This window comes from Mytilus edulis, chromosome 1 (genome assembly GCF_963676685.1).
Source record: "Mytilus edulis chromosome 1, xbMytEdul2.2, whole genome shotgun sequence".
Taxonomy (NCBI): domain Eukaryota; kingdom Metazoa; phylum Mollusca; class Bivalvia; order Mytilida; family Mytilidae; genus Mytilus; species Mytilus edulis.
This window is the reverse complement of record NC_092344.1, coordinates 15,730,218-15,751,904: the sequence shown is the minus strand read 5'-3', so window position 1 is coordinate 15,751,904 and position 21,687 is coordinate 15,730,218. Positions and strand designations below refer to the sequence as shown.

Sequence of the window (21,687 nt, the reverse complement as noted above, 5' to 3'; positions counted from 1 at the left end):
TCTGTATATGTATTTGTTAACTCCTACAAGGGAGATAGATTTTGACCGATCAATCAAGAAGATAAACCTTATTTCTACAGTAGCAGTTCCTATCAGGGATACTGTCTTCTTTGTTGTGGCTACACACTGGTGACATAGTTCTGTTTGTTGTTGGTATTGCTGGGGGTCTACGTAACAAGTGATTCAATGATCCCATTGTACCGTTATTTGGTGCTGGAGAAATTTTTAACAATTCTGTAAAGAATCAGTCATGTTAGTATCCTAAAGTGAGGCCCAGTATCAGTTATACAAAGAACAAATATTATTGGTTAAACAGAAACAAACAAAATGTAAACTCCACCGTTATAAGTAATTAAAAAATAAAAAAAAGTTTCTTAGCATTCAGCCAACCAAAAACAAGTCATGAAAAAATATTATAACAAATTCTAAGTGCAATATAGTCATTCTTTTTATTTTTTTTAATTGAACCTTTATTGCTATGCAGTACTTTAAACATTGTAGTAGTATTCTTATAACAATGACCTTTGAGCGGTCCGTAGGTGGCCTGTTGCAAGGCAAAATTTCTGTCCCTATCCATTATACCCTCATTTTCCAGTGGCAGTCCAAATTTCCCCGACCATCATCCCAGATGGCCTCAATTGTGACAAGACCTACCTATTGTATTTATTGTGTGAACTTGTTCTCGTCCTGAATATGCATGAAAACTTTGCCACTGGACGTTGCGCAAGCAACAATTAATCAATATAACAATGTCATTATCTATCATGTACTGAAAACGAAAGAAATTACCCATACCAAAAATAATTCAAAATAGCTAAATCATATGGTATCTTAAAATTCCATCTTACCACACATGAGGTTATAAAGTTCAATATTTTCAAAAGGATCGCTTTCTATTCCTTGTCTAAAATCTGGACCATGGGCCACGAATAAAGCCTGTAACACAAAAGGTACATGCATTGGCAAAAGAAAGTTAATTTGATCATTGTTTTAATCAGTGTTTGAAAAATTCATAATTCAAGGTCAAACACGATGGATTCATGTACTTATTTTGATAGCTTATCTGCTATCCAAGGCCTGTCCAAAAACAGAATAGTGGTCAGTTTGTTGTTGTTTAGATATACATTGTACATTTAATTAGACTAAGAGATACAAATGAATTAAATTAACTGTAATACTTATCTAATTTGTTATGTGAAAGAAAAAAAAGAAAGCTATAATTACCTGCATACTTTTGTACAAATTGTCAAAACCATGATTTCCTTTTAAACAATAGCTTCTACTGTTTCTACAAACAAACACAAATTTAGATATCAATTCACTATCAATTAAAACTCTAATTTGGCATTAAAATTAGAAAGATCATATCAGAAGGAACATGTGTACTAAGTTTCAAATTGATTGGACTTCAACATCATGACAAACTACTTTGACCAAAAACTTTAACCTGAAGTGGGACAGATGGATGAACAGATGGACGGACAGACACACAGACTGAAAACATAATGCCCCTAGTTGGGGGTATAAAAAAATTAATATTTAGTTTTCAGGTAAGTATGCTAAAATTGATTAAGAGATGATACAAAACTGAAAACAAGCAGTTTAGGAGCTACCATGTCCCATTAAATAAATCTACAACTTTATTAAAACTCACCTTTCAAACTTTACATGAAATAAACTGTTATCACAGAGATATGTCTCGCCTTTTTGTAATTTTGATTATGCAAATGTTGAAATCAAAAAAGCAATACTTTAACATCTTACACAAGTTATGCAAATATACAAAGTCAATGAACCATGACTGAAAGTACATGGCTAAACTATATCCATGTAAATGTAATGTGCCAATGCTAATACAACTGCATACCAAATACCATTTAGGAGATAACTGTATTGTATTTTAAGCTCCGACGGCATCAATTGGGGATTTGATGGTCGCAAGTTAAGTTTACTGGCGACGCGTTAGTCAGCAGGAGACAGTAAACGGGTATTTGCGACCATCAAATCCCCAATTGATGCCGTCGGAGCTTAAAATACAATATTGTTATCTCCATTCTAATGAAACTGCTAGAAAACAACGTTTAAAACATGTATTTAAAATCTGTCATATGCCGTCTGCGCTTACGTCCAATAGCATCAATTGTCAATTGATGCCATGTAAATAAGTGACGTTATCCAATCAAAATGAATGTTACAAACGTTGTTGCATTAGAATGACTTATTATAAGTTGATCTCAAACCCAAATACAAAAATCAACTTGTAAACTATGTAACAGTTTCAAAGTTAATGAAGCATAAATAGGGGGTGGGGCTATTTAATCTCCATAGAAACAATACTTGCAAATGTAAATAAATTTGCATACCAAATATCATTGATTTAACATAAGCAGTTCATCTTAAACTGATCTAATCACAAACTAATACATGTAAACTAAGATAAGCTTCGAAGTCATTAGACTGTGACTTAGGGGGGCAAGGCCAAATATTCTCCATCGAAATGGGATGTGTCAATGCTATACAACTGAATACCAATTAACATTGGCCTACCACTAATGGTTCCCCTTGAACTGACCTAATCACAAACTAATACATGATAACTTACAAAAAAATGTCAGTCAATAGACCATGACTAAGGGGTGGAGCTAAATTATCTCATTGAAAATGAGATCTTCCAATGCTTATACAACAGCATACCAAATATCATTGACCTACCACTTGTGGTTCCCCATAAACTGACCTAATTACAAACTAATACATGTAAAATAAGCAAAAGTTTTGAAGTCAATAGACCATGACTGAGGGGGACAGGGCCAAATAATCTCCATGGAAATGAGATGTGCCAATGCTTACACAGCTGCATACCAAATATGATTGACCTACCACTTGTGGTTCATCATAAACTACACTTAATCACAAACTAATACATTGTTGACGCCATCGCCGCCGGAAACAGCATACCTTTGTCTTGTTTTTTGACTCCGTCAAGGCGAGACAACAACTAAAAATTGATGTGTATGGGGAATATCCTGCTAAAATGTTTAACCCCACACAATAGTTGCTTATTTCTGTTACATTTGTTATCCTTCATATAAAAAGTAAAATCACAAAAATACTGAACTCCAAGGAAAATAATATAACATCCCAAGGTCTCTGATTAATTTAAATGTCTGACTATACAACATTACCTAGCAACAGTCCATCTGTTCTGCATGTCTAGTATAACATCACCAAGTCTTTGATTGTTTGTATAATGATGTCTAACAGGCATTGTGGTTTTATCAAACATCTGAATGTGGCCACTTTTGCACTGGAGTAATTTCTTAACTTCTTCTAATGGTAAAGCTATAATTAAACAAATGACATTTTAAAATCAAAGTAGAAAAAAAGCATGCCCTAGCACATAAACAAAGACATATTGGTTGCACTACTTGCCATTTCTCCAAAATATAGAATATACTTCCTCCCAGTATATCACATACATTTAACATATATATATATATACAGTACCAAAAATATATTTACATTTTCACATTTTTCATGCAACTTCTCTGAATTTATATACAGTTTACACTTGATGCATTATAATTCCTTTGAGTCAAAATATTTCTATAGTCCCACCATTGAAATACAACAATTAATTCAAATTCACTCCTTTATATAGTATAGAATTATCAACTAATAAATCCTTGTTTACCTTAACTATACTAATTTTGAAATTTTCTCTTTTCTCTCAGTTTAAAATGGATAGCTCAAGGAGTAAATTGAGAAAAACATTTGAAAACAAGAATGTGTCCATAGTACAGAATGCCCCACTTGCACTGTCATTTTCTATGTTCAGTGGACCCTAAAATTAGGGTCAAAAATCTAATTTGGCATTTAAGTTAGAAATATCATACCAAAGAGAACATGTGTACTAAGTTTCAAGTTGATTGGACTTCAACTTCATCAAAAAATACCTTGACCAAAAACTTGAACCTGAGGCAAGACAGGTGGACGGACGGACGAACGAATGGAAAAACGAACAGAACAAAGAATGAAAGGACACACAGACAAGAAAACACAATGCCTCTCTACTATCCTTGATGGGGCATCAAAATCTTAATTTAATAAAGATTTCGAGTACAAAATACTATTGATTGGTAATATGTATACATACGATTAGGAGTTTCTTTCACTACATAACTTCTATCAACCTTTTCTTCATGAAACTTTGTATGTAACTGTCCTATCGTTCCATCAAATATAAGATAGTGAGAAGTATTCATATATTGATTGAGATATACTCTTCTGTCACAGGAGGTCGATTCCATTCCTGAAAGAGAAAAAATCTGCAGCATTTAGATTTCTGGGCAAAATTTCTGTAAGAAATTGAACAAAAAGTTGTAGTAACTGCTATAAAATAGATTTTACCATTTACTTATCAGTATAAGAAATGAAAATGAAGATAAAAAAACATTATGCACACCTTTCAAATTCAAATTCTTGATACATTTTTCAAAATCTTAGGCAACATGGCCTAGTAATATTATTGAAAGTTCTGTAAATTGGAGCAAATTACTTCTATGCCAGGATAAATAAAATACAGGCAAATTACAGGTTGCTAAAGCAATATAAACAGTGTCTTTGATATGAAGATACTTTAATCTACAAATACAGTGAAACTTGTATATAAAGGTTATCCTTGTGGTCAGAGAAAACTGACCTTATATGAGAGGTGATTATTGAATCAGGTTCAAAATGCAATTTTATTTCTAAAACAGGACAAAAAGAGGATGAACTGACAAGACAGATTTTGGCTTTTAAGAGGTAACCTTCAATGCAGGTTTGACTGCAGTACTATTTGTTAAAAGGGATATCAAACAGTCCTCACCATGGTCAGCCAGTACCATCAAATTAACACAGTTGTGTATCTGACGTCTGTATAATCCATTCATCAGTCGGTTTATAATTCCATCTACTCTACCCAACATGGCATCTACCTGCAGAGATTATATAGAAAATCTTAATATCATATAAGTCATAAGTATCTTTATCACATGAAAAATCAACCTACAAAAAGAACATCATTTCAGTATATATTTCAAGTACCAGTAATGTTTAAGGGTCTATATTTAAAATAATATAATGATCTATATTGCTACCAAGGTGAATGAAATAAGGAAAATAGATAAAAATGATGGAGTCAGGCATGTACTGTAGGTCTTTGGATCATAAGGTCAAATTTCTTCAATGAAGAGGAACATGGTTCTTACAAATGTTAATTGATGTGTTTTGAAGATTTAATTTTTTTTTAACTTTATCATAATACATGTACATAGAACATTAATGCAGTCATTAAATTTTTCATCATTACAATTATTTTAAAAAAAAAACAATAAATTCAGGAATAAACAAATAGTTGAAATTTGTAAAACAATATGGGTATTTATACTATGGAGTGAAGTTGCAATAAAACATAAAAGTAGAGTCATGTACCTCAGGACTAACAGGACCATTCCCATGTCCAGTATGATCAGGCTCATTAAAGTACAGGGTAATCAAATCAGGTCTTTTATTCTCTGGCCAACTCAACCATTCTAATGCTTTGTCCACACGGTCTTCAAATGTCACAGATCTGGTATATAGTGCAATAGTAAAATAAATAGTAAGCCATCATAAAGTTAGGCCTTTATATGGTAAAAAAAATGTTAATCAATTGCATAATCAATTTGAATTTCAAGTTACTGCATTTGTTTGCACCTTTCCTAAGTCAGGAACTTGATGTTCAGTGGTTGTCTTTTGTTGATGTGGTTCATTAATGTGTCTCATTTCTTTTTTTTTATAGATTAAACTGTTAGTTTTCAAGTTTGAATGGTTTAACATTGGTCATTTTTTGGGGACCATTTATAGCTTGCTGTATGGTGTAATCCAAGACTCCGTGTTGAAGACCAAACTTTGACTTCTAATAGTTTACTTTTATATTTATGGTTTCTAATTTGAGAAAGTTTTGTTCTTTACAGGTAAATCTAATTTCTTGTTTAATCATCACAAGAATAATATCTATCCATGAAATATACAAAATTTAAATCCATCTTTCCAAAACAAATCTGTTCTTAACAAAGAGTGTTAAACTAGGGTGATTATCATAATAATCAAGATGCCATACTTTTAATCATCTTGTGAATACAGCAACATTTTCATTTTGACTTTGAGTCCAAATTTTCCTTCTTTTAAGCAATAGATATAATCAATAAAACCACAATTGAACAGCGTTAAGTTTTGAAGATTATAAATGAGTTATTTCCCATTACTCAGTGAATAGATGATTCAGTGCATAAAAGGAGATAATTAATTTTTTGTTTATGAATTTAACTATCTTTGATGTACTTTAAAAAAAGATATCCAAACACTTACCCATCATAAGGGAAATATATGTCAGGCATTATACCAGATATGTTGACTTCAGATCCAACCCAGAAATAGGTTGCTGTTTTCTTTCCTTGTTTTTTGGCTGTTGACCAGATCTATAAAATATTAAACCAGAAAACATGTAATATAATATTTTTAATCTTTAAAACTTATATATGTTCTTTTTTAGGTTAAAGACTAGTTTTTTCATTAAACCACTTATAAAAAATTGTTTGTTTATCTTGTCTTACAATTTTAAGTTTTTCAAGTGACATATTTCAAACTTTAAAATGCTATATATTACCAAGCATATCAAAATCAAAAGATTTCGAAGCTGATAAATACTGAAATCAACAGGGTAAAGTTATAGAATCTGGTTCTCTAAGGATGTAAGGAAAACAATGAAGCCAAGGTGCCGAATGGATATGATAGGAATTACAAGAAACTTGCATTAAAATCACTTAAGATTATTGAAATTTATAAAACTTGGTTACGGCGGGTTTAAATGCATACAGAAATTATTGCATGTATTTATTATTGCAATTTTTTTAAGAATGACCTAAAATGTGAGATTAATTATTGTGACTTCTAGAAAAGCTGCATAGAGATATGTGTATCAGATATCAGTTTGTGAGGTCTTAATATTATGATACTCACCCAGTCCCATTATTTGCATTAATAAAGCCCTTGCAATAATTTATAAAATTTACAGTATAAGAGTAACTTCCAACTGTATAACTTACTGGTTCCCCACCCCACCATGCTGGATTCTCCTTTGATGATCCACCAATAGAGAACTTTTCATTAATGACAGGATCATACATATTGTTATCTACAATACCATGTGACTCAGGATATAATCCCTGTAAATAGAAAAGTCAGTTATCTACAATACCATGTGACTCAGGATATAACCCCTGTAAAAAGAAAAGTCAGTTATCTACAATACCATGTGACTCAGGATATAACCCCTGTAAATAGAAAAGTCAGTTATCTACAATACCATGTGACTCAGGATATAACCCCTGTAAATAGAAAAGTCAGTTATCTACAATACCATGTGACTCAGGATATAATCCCTGTAAATAGATCAGTCAGTTCTACAATACCATGTGACTTAGGATATAATCCCTGTAAATAGAAAAGTCAGTTATCTACAATACCATGTGACTCAGGATATAACCCCTGCAAATAGAAAAGTCAGTTATCTACAATACCATGTGAGTCGACTCAGGATATAATAACTGTAAAAAGAAAAGTCAGTTAAAGAAAAAAAAGCATATAGAAACATGCATGGAATCTGACATGAAGAAACAGATAGATTTGAATAAACATGATAAAGAGAATAAATGTAATGTATTCTTGCCTTTTAAAATTTTCAATACAAGACCACATAATTTCAGTAAATATCAGAAGAGATCTCACTATCAGGATTTGAATAAAACTTTTTCATCATGTGATATACCTGACTTAGGTTTGGGGGACTAAAGACAAGTATATATATTGTAAATAAAAGGAGGCTGATACATGTAATTATCACAACAATCATGGTTAAGACAATACAACGGTTCCGGAAAGTACAGATTCAACATACAGATATATAATGTCATCCCCGCCCAAAAATGAAAAATTCCCAAATTTTTCGAAAATGTTGAATTCGTACCCCCCAAAAAAAATCAATTAAATTTCCATTTAATATTACAATACAGCATACAGAATAACAGACAACTTCATCATCAATCTATTAATTTCTCATGTTTTAGACATGTAAATACACATACATATGACCAAATGCTGGTTACTATTTAACTTTATTATAAATTTGATGTGGCAAAATCTTATTAAATATAGCATATTATCATTTACTGAATTTTAGTGTGCTTGCTAAAAAGTGATTGATATACAGTACGAGATTAGATTCAGTGGAGTCCCTACTCCTGTGAATGTATGAAATTAGAAAGGAGATATACAATACTTTATTATGATCATCAAATAAAAATCAAAGTTGTAAAATAGCAACATATAATTTAAATATGGGAATAGTCTTACTGAAATTGAATCCTTGGTTATGATAATATTAGCTCTCAAATTATGATGTTTTTGAAGGCAATCATTTTATTTACAAAAATCCAAAACAAAGTATTTTAAAGAAAAATAAATGAGGAATGTGTCCATAGGGCAATGATGATGCCCCACTAGTTTATAATGTTATAAAGGGCCATAACTCAAGAACTGTAAAACTGAAGCTGCCAAAGTTTGAACTTTAACTGAGTTTAGTGATAATGAGCAATTTATATTCATTTCATTAAATTTAGTTGAGAAAAACTTAAGTTAAGAGAACAGAAACAAAAAAAAATCAGCAATTTTTCCATTTGTAAAGGGGCATAACCCTAGAATGGTAATCCAAGTGCTTGTAAGCACTGAATGGTAAAGATTACTTTAATTTATCAGTTGGTAGTAAAATTGAATATTGCATTGTAAAAAGCATTGGTTTTAGTTGATTCAACTAACATTCTGGACAAAGAAAGATAACTCCAATTTTCAAAGAAGATTTTATTAAGCATTGATTGTAGTTGATTCAACTATAATTATGGACAAAGGAAGATAACTCCAATTGATTTTTTTTTTACTTGATTGATCTTTTTGAAATTTTTCAGCAATTTTCTATTAGAAAAGGGCCTAACTCCAGAACAGTAAAAGTGATGGCACCAAAATTCAAACTTGATCTGTATATTGTAGAAAGAGGCATTGTGCATAAGTTTTATAACATTTGGTAGAGGCAACCTGAAGTTAGAGAACGGAAACCAAAAAAAAGCAATTTTTTACCATTTGTAAAGGGCATACCTCTAAAACAGTAGAAGTGACACCACATAAAGTCAAACCTGATCTGTATTTAGTGGCAACAAGCCTTGTGAATACGTTTCATAACATTTAATTGAGGCAAACTAAAGTTAGAGAACTGAAACAAACTTTGGGATGTACGTACGTACAGACAGACAAGGATAAAACGTAATGCCCCATCCGCTACGGTGGGGGCATAAAAATCATGAGAAATCATTTGGACTAAAGATGTACTGAAAAATGGACAATACTGGTACATGTATTCTTATCATCGTATTGATTTATATCTTAGAGTGTATTTATTTGTTTGACTTACTGTGACTATAGTGTAGTGATTTGGGAATGTCAATGTAGGATATACAGCCCTCATATATGGTGTATGTACACCACAGGAAGTTAGCCTCTGAAGTGTTGGTGTCAGATTCCTCGTCAGATATTCGGCACGGAATCCATCCAATGAAATCAACAACACAGGATTTGATCTAAAATTAAATGTATCAACATTTTATAACTAAATTTTACTGACATCTTTATTAAAAATCTATCTTTGAAAAGATTTAAGGGATTTATGGTGTCCTCAGCAATCTTTATTTGTAAAATAGCAGAACACGATCTAGATCTCTAATGAAATATGCAAATTTTGAGGAAGGAATGCATATAATTTTTTATACTTCAATTAAATGGAGAAACTTATAAAACTTATAAAATTATTAAACATGTTGTTTTAATTTTTTATAAATAACATATATTTTGTTTTATCCATTTTTTTTTCTCAACTTCACCATATGAGGGGAAATAGCTCAAGATAATTAAACTTTGTTAAAGGATTGTGTAGTAACTTTACCTTTTCTGTTTTGTAGCAAGTAAATCAGTCCCAAGACCCCAATTTGTGTTTTTATTTACTAAAAGCACATTCTAAGAGCTATCTTATGTTTTATTAGAAACTCCTATCAATATGTCTTTTGTGATCTACTGCATGATAATCCTCTGTACATGTATATCACATTGACTGTATATAAGACATTTTTTTAGAGTTATTTGCCCATGGACATATAAATGTTACAGAGCCAAAAAAAAATAATCCCTAAACCCTTTACCGGTATTATCATCATTTCTGACAAATTTGATAGAAACAGTAGCTGATAGTGTGACAATATTTAAACTGTGTCGCTCATCTTGGTCTATGTGCATATTAAACAACAGATACAGATGGATTCATGGTAAAATTGTGTTTCGGTGATAGTGATGTGTTGGTAGATCTTACTTTACTGAACATTCTTGCTACTTACAATTATCTCTATCTAAAATAAGCTTGGCCCATTATATAGTTACAGAGGAAAATATTTTGCAAAAATTTACAAAAATTTACAAAATTTATGAAAATTGTAAAAAATTGACCATAAAGGGCAATAATTCCGTAAGGGGTCAACTGACCATTTTGGTCATGTTGGCTTATTTGTAGATCTAACTTTGCTGAACATTATTGCAGTTTATCTCTATCTATAATGATATTCAAGATAATAACCAAAATCAGAAAGTTTTTTTTTTAAATTAGCAATTCAGGGGCAACAACCCAACAACCAGTTCTCAGATTCATCTGAAAATTTCAGGGCAGATAGATCTTGACTTGATAAACAGTTTAACCCTGTCAGATTTGCACTAAATGCTTTGGTTTCAGAGTTATAAGCCAAAATCTACATTTTACCCTATGTTCTGTTTTTAGCCATGGCAGCCACCTTGGTTAGTTGGCTGTGTCACAGCACACATTTTTCAAACTAGATACCCAATGATGATTAAGCTAAGTTTGGGTAAAAATTGGCCCAGTAGTTTCAGAGGTGAAGATTTTTGTAAAAGATTACAAAAATTTACCAAAAAATTGGTAAAAAATTATTATAAAGGGCAATAACTCCTTAAGGGGTCAACTGACCATTTTGGTCATGTTGACTTATTTGTAGATCTTACTTTGCTGACCATTATTGCTGTTTACAGTTTATTTCTATCTATAATAATATTCAAGAAAATGACCAAAATGGCAAAATTTCCTCAAAATTAACAATTCAGGGGCAGCAACCCAATAACGGGTTGTCCGATTCATCTGAAAATTTCAGGGCAGATAGATCTTGACCTGATAAACAATGTAACCCCCATGTCAGATTTGCTCTAAATGCTTTGGTTTCAAAGATATTAGCCAAAATCTACATATAGTGTTTCCTCAACATTATCATGATTATGGCCAAAATTATGGCCAAAATCAATTAAAATAGACTTCTCACTAACAAACATCCTTCTGATTTATACAAATTTAAATTTAGCATTACATGTACCATGAAAATGGGTGAGAGCCTTACTTAGGGAGCCCAAGAAAAATATTGAATTCATTATTTAGTGCACCCCATAACCTCAAATCCTTAATCCGCACCTGATAAGGACACTTAAACTAAATTTTCAATTTCACTAAAACATTGCTATCTACCTATAAATATTGACAGACTTACAAAGAAAAATGGGACACATAACAAGTAGTCTAATGATGGCATGTGGAACTAAATCTGATATATAAGCCTGAGACCCACCAATTTTGTTTACACCAGATATCAAATATATCTTATTTGGCAAATAAAGATTAAGCACGTCAATTTGATATGTTTTCTTAAGCTTTTATCAAAGAATGTGTCCTTGCTGGTAAAATAAAATGTAAATTAATTACTTTACAATGTGTGTTTAACACTATCTGTTATTCAAGTTCTGAATGAGCCACTGAAAACAGTACAAGATTTATGATGCCATGATAACATGTTTGTCAATTGTTTCATTATGAATTCCATAAATCAATTAAAAATGCACAAAGAGTGTTCCGTAATCCCACTTCTTACAAGTAAAAGGACATAAAGTGCAACATGTATAATGTGCTGCATTAAATGCTTTAGAAGAATGTAACCAACTTCAATTTTTTATGTTAAGTTCTTCTATCTAAAATGTACTTACTGGCAAAAGCATGAGTTAAGAAATGAGATAAACATGTACCATGAATGAAAATAACATTTTATTAATTTTGTGCATTCAAACCCCTTTTGAGATATACCTTTTTCAATGTTTTTAGGTAATTTTTATTAAAATATAATTACTGGCAAAAGCATCAAAAGGAAGATTAGAATTGAGATATACCATAAATGAAAATCAAAGAGCTGAAAGCTCTGAAGAAAAATGACGCTACTGTCTCTAATATTGGGATAGTTTTTATGCAAGTCTTGATTTTCACATACCGTAATTAGTTTAACAATGCAACATGTCTCGTAAGCATATAATTGATATTCGTATATGTGTGTGTGTGAAGTGAAGGTGCCAACTGGCTGGGTTTTTTTTTAAGACAAATGAATAGGTCAAGACTACCTGAATTGTACAAATAAATACCGTAGAAAGGCTTCTATATTTCTCACTGGTACATAGGCTGAATCCAGGTCCGTTCGCGCCCATTCACGTTTGCGCCAACTCATGTTCGCCCCCTTTCACTTTCACACCCTACATGTTCGTAACTAATCTTAATTGGTTTTGTGTTTAATAACTCTGTAAGCAAGTGTTTTCTTGTAAGTATAATTGTTGTCATTGTCTCAAAATAAAGTGAGACAGCATTTTTTTTTTGTGTTGAATAAATCTTAATCATGTTTTGGATAGCGTATTGTTAAAGATAATAATAATCCTTTCTAAATAAAGTGGTATTTTGTCAACGTTTTATTTAGCGTTGAATAACTCTTAATCATGTTTTGGTCAGTGTATTGCTATACTTTGTTTCATTGACCTCTTTCATAATGAAGTGAGATTCTGACTAATTTTTTTTTTGTGTGTTTAATTTTATCATGTTTTGGTTATAATAGTGGATTGCTATATTTTGGTTCCTATATTTTATTGTTTCAGATCAAAGGGCTTAAAAACAATTATCTTTTGTGTTTTCCTTTAAAATCTTCAATGTTTTACTCATACCAAGCTATAAATACATTCAGTATTTACACCAAAGCAATTTAAAACAACAATCATGATTTTCCAATTATTCAACTTGAATTTGAATTAAAATTGGGCGCGAATGAGTAGAGTGCGAACGGACCTTGGGTGTGAACGTGCAAACAGACCTGATACCACATAGTCTGAACCCCCTTCTCCCACAAAATATGAAGTAAATTAAAAACAAATTGTTCAGAGAACAATTGAAGTCTTTCCACTAGAAAAGATCTATTTTTATATTGAAATATGAAAAAATCAGTTTAAAATGTTAGTTTCTTATGGCTTTATGACGTCCTATTAACCTATGACCTTGACCTCAATTTCAAGGTCACAAACCATGGACCTTGAATCAAAATATCCTAGGTCTTTAATATGTTTGGTTAATGAGTACTACCACTTGACGCGTAATTTTAAATGTAAGATGGACAAAAACTCCCTTTTATTGTATGCGCAGCCTTTCAACCAAAATATACAAGTAAGGACATGTAAAATTATTTGTCAAAATGTCATACGGTATTTGAAAAGAAGTGAAAATAAGCCAAAATCAAAATTTATAATATGACCTTGACCTTTGACATTGACCTCATTTTCATTTTAAGTACCAATGACCTCATGAAGACCCTAGGTCTCTATCAGTTATGGTTTACCAGTTGAAAATGCATATCGCTTGAATCAAATGAAAAAGGGGGAATAACTCTCATATGGAGTCCCCATAGAGCTATGGTTCAAACAAATATTCTTATCCTTAATATGTAACGAGCAATTTGGTAAAATAAAATCTTTTACGGTTACGTAGGAGAGGTGGCCACAAGAAAAACAGTGTTTGGGGAGATAACTCTTACAACGTAATGTATTTTGTTATAATTACATTTGATATATGTTTCATTATAATACTTTATTCTGATTGGCTAACTGCACATCACATGTTATTCCTCAAGCAATTGCATCACTCAATAAAACTTTTCATTCATGATAACACGTGGTCCCACAATAAAGTGCACAGATGAATTGAATAAAAAAGTTATAAAATTCGTGTTTTCATGATCCTAGCTAAAAAAAGTAATTATAAGTATTGAATGTTTCTTTTTGTAACCTCATAGGGTTGCAAAAGCATTGACCGTTTGCACATTTTTAGAATGAAGCGCTTACGCTTACGCTCTTCATACAAAAAGTACTTCGGTCAACGCTTTTACACCTCAATGAATTTACAAAAAAAAAGCATTCAATACTTAAATGCAGTTGTAAATTTTTAAAGCAAAAAGAGTTAATACTAACTTTCACTTTTTTGGATGTTCATGTACATTTTGTATGTATTTATTTTTCTCAACTACATGAATTTTTTGGTGTATTTTTGATGATATATATGAGTAGTCAAAATAATTATTACGTCTGGCAAGGCTTTTTAAATTTTATTCTGGGACACCTTCCTATGACCACAAGGCTGTTAATTTTTTTCTGGGACCCCTTCTTAGGAAGCCTTCCTACGAACGTCTTAGGAAGGCGTCCCAGAAAAAAATAAAATAGCCTTGTCAGACGTCATTATTATTTGGACTAATACATGAGATATTGGATATTTTTATGCATTATTTAACCAGTTGAGTCTTTTACAGGATTGTTTGTTTAATGCTGTTTAAACATTACTGAAAAAAAAACCACCTTAAATTTGCTAATTATTTGGCATGAAAGTTTGATTTATTGAAAGGGACTCATAGTTTTCCATTTAATTTTAATAATTGTCTAATGGTTAAAACAATAGCTTCGTTGTTTACTTTTATACACAACAACATATTCACTTTGGTTTCGTTGTTTACCTAATATTCACTATGTACTTCGTAACAGTTACTAATTAATTGAATAGAAAATATTATAATAAATATTATTGGAAGCCGAATTGACGTCAAATAGGTGCCGATTTGACTAGATGCCAATTTAACCAGGTGCCGACTTGACTTGTACGTTTCAATTCCTCTGCGATCGTTTGCGGTATTTTCTTGAGAAAACCTATTTTCCATCATCAAAGAGAAGAAGAAACTGCTTGAAATGATTCCCGAACGCTTCGTGATTGTTAAAATAAGTTTAATTCACTCAAAAAACAATTTTAAAACTTGCGATGTTTAATTCTGTATTCTGTTTAAACAGGAAGTTTCAAAAGCACGTGTAAAAGAAGAAATTAACCGGTGAGAGTGGAAATCCGTACATAACATATATCACTATAGTACGACTTTTAAAGCAAAACAGTTTCATCCTTTTGTAAAACAGTCTTTAATATACCTATCACATTAATGTTTGAAGGGTCTTAACCCTTTCAAGGCGAACAATGCGTTGAGGCATCCCCGTAGCCAGGCCGAACAATGTGTTGAGGCATCCCCGTAGCCAGGCCGAACAATGCTTTCAGGCATAGACAATCACGTGATAATCATATTTTTTTTGTCTTTTAACTCATTTCCCCCCGTAAAGCTATGTTTAACCTATACATATATAGGTTTTCAGGAAGCTTGTATATCACAGTTAAAGAATACCACTTATGACTGAATTTGATACCTTATATATACTTCAATACAATGAAAGATCGGTAGCGTCAACAAACAAAATAAGCCGCCGCCATTTTGTACAAAAACATGTGATGCGAACATGTGACTTTTTTCGTCGAGAAAAGGTTATTTGGAAGGAAAGTTAAATTTGATTTCATGAATATTTTGATTAACATTATGATTCAAATTACGAAAAACGATTTTAACAATTGCACGGAGAATAAAATCAATTAATAATCCGACTTCCGTCGGCGCGGTAATTGGATTTTTCCCACGAGTGCAAAAGGTCGCACTCCTTTTATGGAAGTTCTAAATAAAACAATCCAATCACATTCCTCTCTCACTTGCCGATGTCAAGGACGCATAATTATAGTAAATATTAGTAAAATGTCGTTTCATGGTCTGTATCGTGTCTGTAACATTCTGAGACATAAAAATGTCCGATAGTTTTGAGAACGAGTTTGAGGGATTTTTGGTGGGAGAAGTAGATCTTCTTGGTCAACAGTATGAAATGCATTGACCTCAAAATGACATCGGTGATGATTTCATGATCACTCCTGAAGTGATGTTGAAAGAGAAGGGGTCAGCGAACTTTCAGATGAAAATAATGACAGCTGACAGATGTAAATAATGCCCCTGATGTCCCCCAACAATGACTGATGGCACCAAGAATTTTATATATTGAAATTTGAAAGAGGTCTTCCCCATTTATCCCAGAAGTAACTGCCTAACTGGTCCACAAAACATATGAGACCCAAAGAAGGATATTTTTTCCAGATGTTTCTATCTGACAACCAAATAATTGATAGTTATAATTAGATAAGATAAGACATTTTATTCCAAAGATCGGATATTTAGATTCCAGAGACAAGATATTTTTATTCTAATTAAAGGGCCCATGAAGAGCAAAGTAATATTGCAATGATTTGATAATTAACATAAAACCGGTAATGTTTTTATAAATCATATATAAATATGAATATAATCATCTCAATTTTAAGATGTTAAACCGCAGCCAGATCAGAGCCACACACATATATTAGAGTAAAAAAGCCATAACAATTATGTTTTTATTTTAACAGGCAATTATTCTCATATTCAATATATATGTACATTGCCGGAAAATAAAATATAATTGTATGAGCTTTAGAATTTAGGACAAAAATGTTATATTTTCTGACAATGTACATATATTGTTTTTATCCTGAAATTTATTAATCCCAACACTTGAAGGCTTTATCATGTTTATAGTTATTAAAAATATAAGTCATGGTCTCTTATTTTTCAAAGAAATGGACGAAATTATGCAGATAATAAGGTATCTTCACTTCACTGCTACGCACCAGGGAGGTGAGCAAAGATGGGAGACTAATAATGATGTATCTTACAAACTCAGAAATTAAAGACCCCCTTAACAGACAAAAAATGAGAGACCAACATGTCCCCAAACGATAGGTGGCGATTCATGATATCTTACAAAGGGAGGGATGCATTCAAGCAATTCGTGCCTTCTAAAACAAAGAAATGGGCCATCAAACTTTGGGTTTTGGTAGCGTCAGACATGGTGTATGTCATATTGTGAAATCTACCATGTCAAGACAGATCAAACACATGTAGTATAACTCTGTTTGCCAGTAGACTTTGGGAAACAAGATAAAGTGTCACATATGCTGGGCTAGGGTAGCTATTAAAGGTACACAGGAAAAAAAGGTTTGAAAATATGGTTGTGTTGAATGTAGAAAACCACTTTGCCTACCCCATTACTTCACTGTCTCCCACTCAGTCAAAAATTAAACTTCTTAAATTAACAGTAACTTTGTTACAATTTTTAATTTGAAAGGATATTATTTACACATAATTTGTTGAAAAGGTTGATAAGTGGATATTCATAATTTATATTTGTTGTTACAGTTGACATTTTCATTTAATTTTTTTTTTTAATAAGGAACATTAAATTATTTTCATCATTGAACAATACAAAACCAAAGACAGTGGAAATTCTAGCATCCCATGGAGTCAGGACACTTATAATAAATAATTTTAAAAATAAATCATTGGCTTTTTTAAAGTAATTTTATTTTTAAAAGTTCATTATTGTCTTTCAACATTTAATTATGTCTCACTTAATTTATCAACACATTATTAAAGTGTTAAATGTACATGGATAAGTGTGTCAGGTCATCTTACATTTAATTAATATTTCCATGCACTCAGTGGTTTGATACAAAAAAAAAACAGAAAAAAATATTTGCACATTAAAAAAAAAAAGCACATATTAATCTCAAAAGTTTTGATTTTACCAGAAAAAAATATCATTAGATATCTCCATTAAAATATTAAAAATTCCACAAAAGATCCCAATAGTCAATTTAGATCAATATTCATGCAAAAATTCAAAGAAAACATCGGACTAAGAAAGACAACTCCAACTTATCCAGGGACACAACTTCCTATCTGGTGATTGCATTGTACAGGTAAAAAAATGGCCGCCGCGGAATTTGTCAAACCATTTTTATTCGTATTTATTCTGACTAATAAGCTAGAATTTTGACTCTGGAGTTATTTTTTCTATAGAACTATGATAAAGGAACACTCGAAATTGTTAATTACCATTTGTATTGTTAATTTAGAAGATCGGAGGCAAAAATATAAACCGGTCACAAAAAAAAAATAGATTTCTCAAATGAAACGTCATTTTCTTTCCACAAAAGGTTAAAAAAAATCAAAAGTAGGTGTTGTCATGTAAATTTATTTATATTGCAACACTCCTTTCATACTTAAGTGTAACAATATCGAGTTTGAAACTGATTTGATGAGAAACAACAAAGATACACACGTTTTTATTAAAACGTCATTTTTTCCCCATTAACACGTCAAATTAATTCAGGCCAGGCAAACTGCGCGCGGAAATTTGATCAGGTCACACAACGTCGCGGAAAAAAACAATTCAGTAATAATATCCGATTACGTTTTGTAGTTTACAAAATTCTGGACTGGTTCCTGTCAAACTACAACACTTTGTTCGACTGTAGTGGAATACAAACAGAAACCAGTTAGTTTGTAAACTGGTTCCTGGCTGATTACTACACAATGCTCATGCATAATGATAAGGAACACAAGCACATTCCAGTTTGTATTGAAATTAGTAAATACGAAACCAAGCGCGGTAGGCAGAGAAATCAGGTCGGCAGTTATGGAACAATGACTGCGTCATTTTCCAAAAACCTTTTTTCATTTTGTGCATCAAAAGTGCTTTTTCAGATTTACCTTTATTGGGAACAATCAATCCCAAATATTTGAAAATCATGAATGTATAAACACACAAGGGACAAGTCAAGATGATAGAAACTAATTATAAGTGATGACAACACTTGTGTATTAAAAAAAACCACTTGTATGCTATTCTTCATCCTGACATTGATGGAAAGATATAACAATAAGCTGAAAAGTTTGAAACCTTACAGTAAGGTAAAAACTAAAGACTTAAGTAATTCTTTTTTTATATTGTAACCTTATAAAACATGTAAAAATAGACTTACTTCCATGGACATGTGACAGCCTGCTGAGGTTGGCATGGCTCCTTTAACCAATCTTGGCCAGGATCAGTTGTTGTAAGGTCTGGTTGCTTAGTTGTATGTTTTAATGTTGTATAATGATCTGTTGTTTGTTGCGGATTTGTTGTTGTTGATGTAAGTCTGGATGTTGAATGTTTACCTTGATCTTGAGCAGAGCTCCCCTCAGATTTATTTGAGTCATCTTTATCTAATACCACGACTAACACAACAATGAGAATGACAATTGATATAAAAACTACCTACAATAAAATTCTTTATTAATATAAGAGCTAAGAATCAGATAGATTTTTTAGGATACAATCATGATAAAAAGTTATTACTAATGACTAATACACAAAAAATATACTCTTTACCAGGTATAAAACAAGCAATACACATTCAGTTTTTAATGGTTCTTTGGATTTAATAGCTGAACTATGATGTTAATTTAATTGAGAGATTAAAATTTTTTTGACATTATTGTTCAAACAATATGATGAACATATTGGCAGATCCAGGAATCACATTTGTTATGACAACAACCAAATTAAACCCCACAAACACAACCTCCCTATTTTAAAATATCAATATCCACACCAGTGCTGTGACTCAAAATGTGCTTAACTTTCATCGTGTTCTTTTTGGCTGCTGCAATTTGAAATTCACCCTACATACATGTACATAAGTAGGATGTAGTACAGATGTGAAGCTTAAATGGATATATTTTGACAAACTTTACATTATATGATAGGATCATTAATCTATTTAAACATACATTTTTATAAAGAGGGACATTTAAGTGTAATAACAAATCAATAGACAATGGGTCATAATTTCTAAAAACAAACATTTCAATCACTAAAACATACTTACATTGTCTTACATACATGTATCTTACTCGCTGGATATTATCTTATTTGTGAATTCAATTCAATACATACTTGTACAATTTACAAATGTAAGTAGATTATGAAATGGTTGGGCAGTCTGCACCAAAAACTTTTTCATCTACTAGTCCGGACACTGAATATCAAAACTTGTCCCTATATGACCAAGGATTTGTATAGTGTATTCACTATACAAATCCTTGATATGACTATAGAAAATTTTGAAAATTTTCACCAGTCCGAATTAATATTTACTAGTCTGGGGCATTGGACTAGTGGCTAACGGTGCAGACTGTTGGGCAGAAAGAATATGTCAATGAGCCTTTAATATCAGGATGTGTTCATGATATCAATATCGGTATTATCCTAAATAATTTGTTCAACTGCATAGAGTAGACATCAGGGAGTATCCATGATTATGAAAAAAGGGGGACATTAGGAAGCCAATTTTTGGAGTGGCACTTATTAAAAGCCATTCATTTGCATTATAAAATTTGCTGCTCCATAATGGAGTCCAGATCCCTAGACAAATAGTTAAAGGCAGATGAAGGAGACTCATGAGGGTCTTGGCCCAGTTATGGACCATACTTATATATTGTTGATGCATAGACATTTTACTTGGCCCCCTCCTAACATTGTCGTGTTAGGCCACAGGGGTTTGTTACTATTCGCCAGGTTAACTATCACATGATTGTTAGGGGATCCCATGGATAGTAAACCCTGCAAATAGTAACAAACCCCTCTGGTTGCATAGGCAGATCCAAAGGGCCCAGTCTCCCTTTTTGTGGGAAAAAATTGGTTGATTATATAGGTCAATGTGCCCTATTGTTTATTCCATAGGCGGTAATGGTAACATTTTCTTCTGTTGCTCAGTCTATATCGTTATCTTGGATATGTATAATGGCTCGTTTCAAAGCTGAGACATTTTCACATAATATATGTGGTTAAATTTTCTGGGTATGAAGTGAGATTACTTTTTCCGTAAATTAGCAAACCCCGAGAATCCTTTCGTGATGCTGCTCTTCATGGTAAAAAATCCTTTTTTAACACAATAAGTTCTCTGAAAATTTAATACTTTGAAAACATTTAATGTGGGGGGATAGGAGGGGACCTGATCCCGAAATCCTGGGCTTAAAATCAAGAAATCCTGAGGTCCTGAATTTAAATAAAGGAGTAGGTCCGGTAAGGGCCGATTTTGGCCTCTAATTTCAGGTTCATCGAACGAAAGATTTTGGACACTTTTTAAACACTTAAGTGTCTATTTCAACTGATTCAATTAGTTTAAGTAAAAGATTTTAACTGATTTAGTCATTAAAAACGCTCCGATTCAAGCTTAAATATGAAAAATCTATCAAATATGCCAAAAAAGGTCACTATTCAGATAGTTTTTGTCAAAAATGAAAGTGGCCGCATCCGTGTTCATCCTCAATCTTTATATATGTTATGTATTATCATCAAATACAACTTACATTTTAATATTATGAATGAACA

At 31.9% G+C, this 21,687-nt stretch overlaps 1 protein-coding gene across 2 annotated transcripts in view; it reads right to left on the bottom strand.

The window, feature by feature from the left end:
• Positions 1 to 21,687, bottom strand: part of LOC139511045 (uncharacterized) — a 74,671-nt gene that overhangs the window by 37,575 nt on the left and 15,409 nt on the right. The window contains exons 4-15 of one of the 2 annotated variants that reach the window (XM_071297623.1): positions 19,470 to 19,569; positions 19,295 to 19,412; positions 9,545 to 9,710; positions 7,131 to 7,250; positions 6,394 to 6,503; positions 5,476 to 5,614; positions 4,871 to 4,979; positions 4,157 to 4,312; positions 3,186 to 3,342; positions 1,225 to 1,288; positions 849 to 936; positions 68 to 234 (exon numbers count right to left, since the gene is read on the bottom strand). In XM_071297623.1, coding sequence (XP_071153724.1) covers positions 68 to 234; positions 849 to 936; positions 1,225 to 1,288; positions 3,186 to 3,342; positions 4,157 to 4,312; positions 4,871 to 4,979; positions 5,476 to 5,614; positions 6,394 to 6,503; positions 7,131 to 7,250; positions 9,545 to 9,710; positions 19,295 to 19,412; positions 19,470 to 19,569 — 1,494 coding nt within the window. Of the gene's footprint in view, positions 1 to 67; positions 235 to 848; positions 937 to 1,224; positions 1,289 to 3,185; positions 3,343 to 4,156; positions 4,313 to 4,870; positions 4,980 to 5,475; positions 5,615 to 6,393; positions 6,504 to 7,130; positions 7,251 to 9,544; positions 9,711 to 19,294; positions 19,570 to 21,687 lie in introns of both variants that reach the window. The other variant, XM_071297617.1, reaches the window with a different exon arrangement.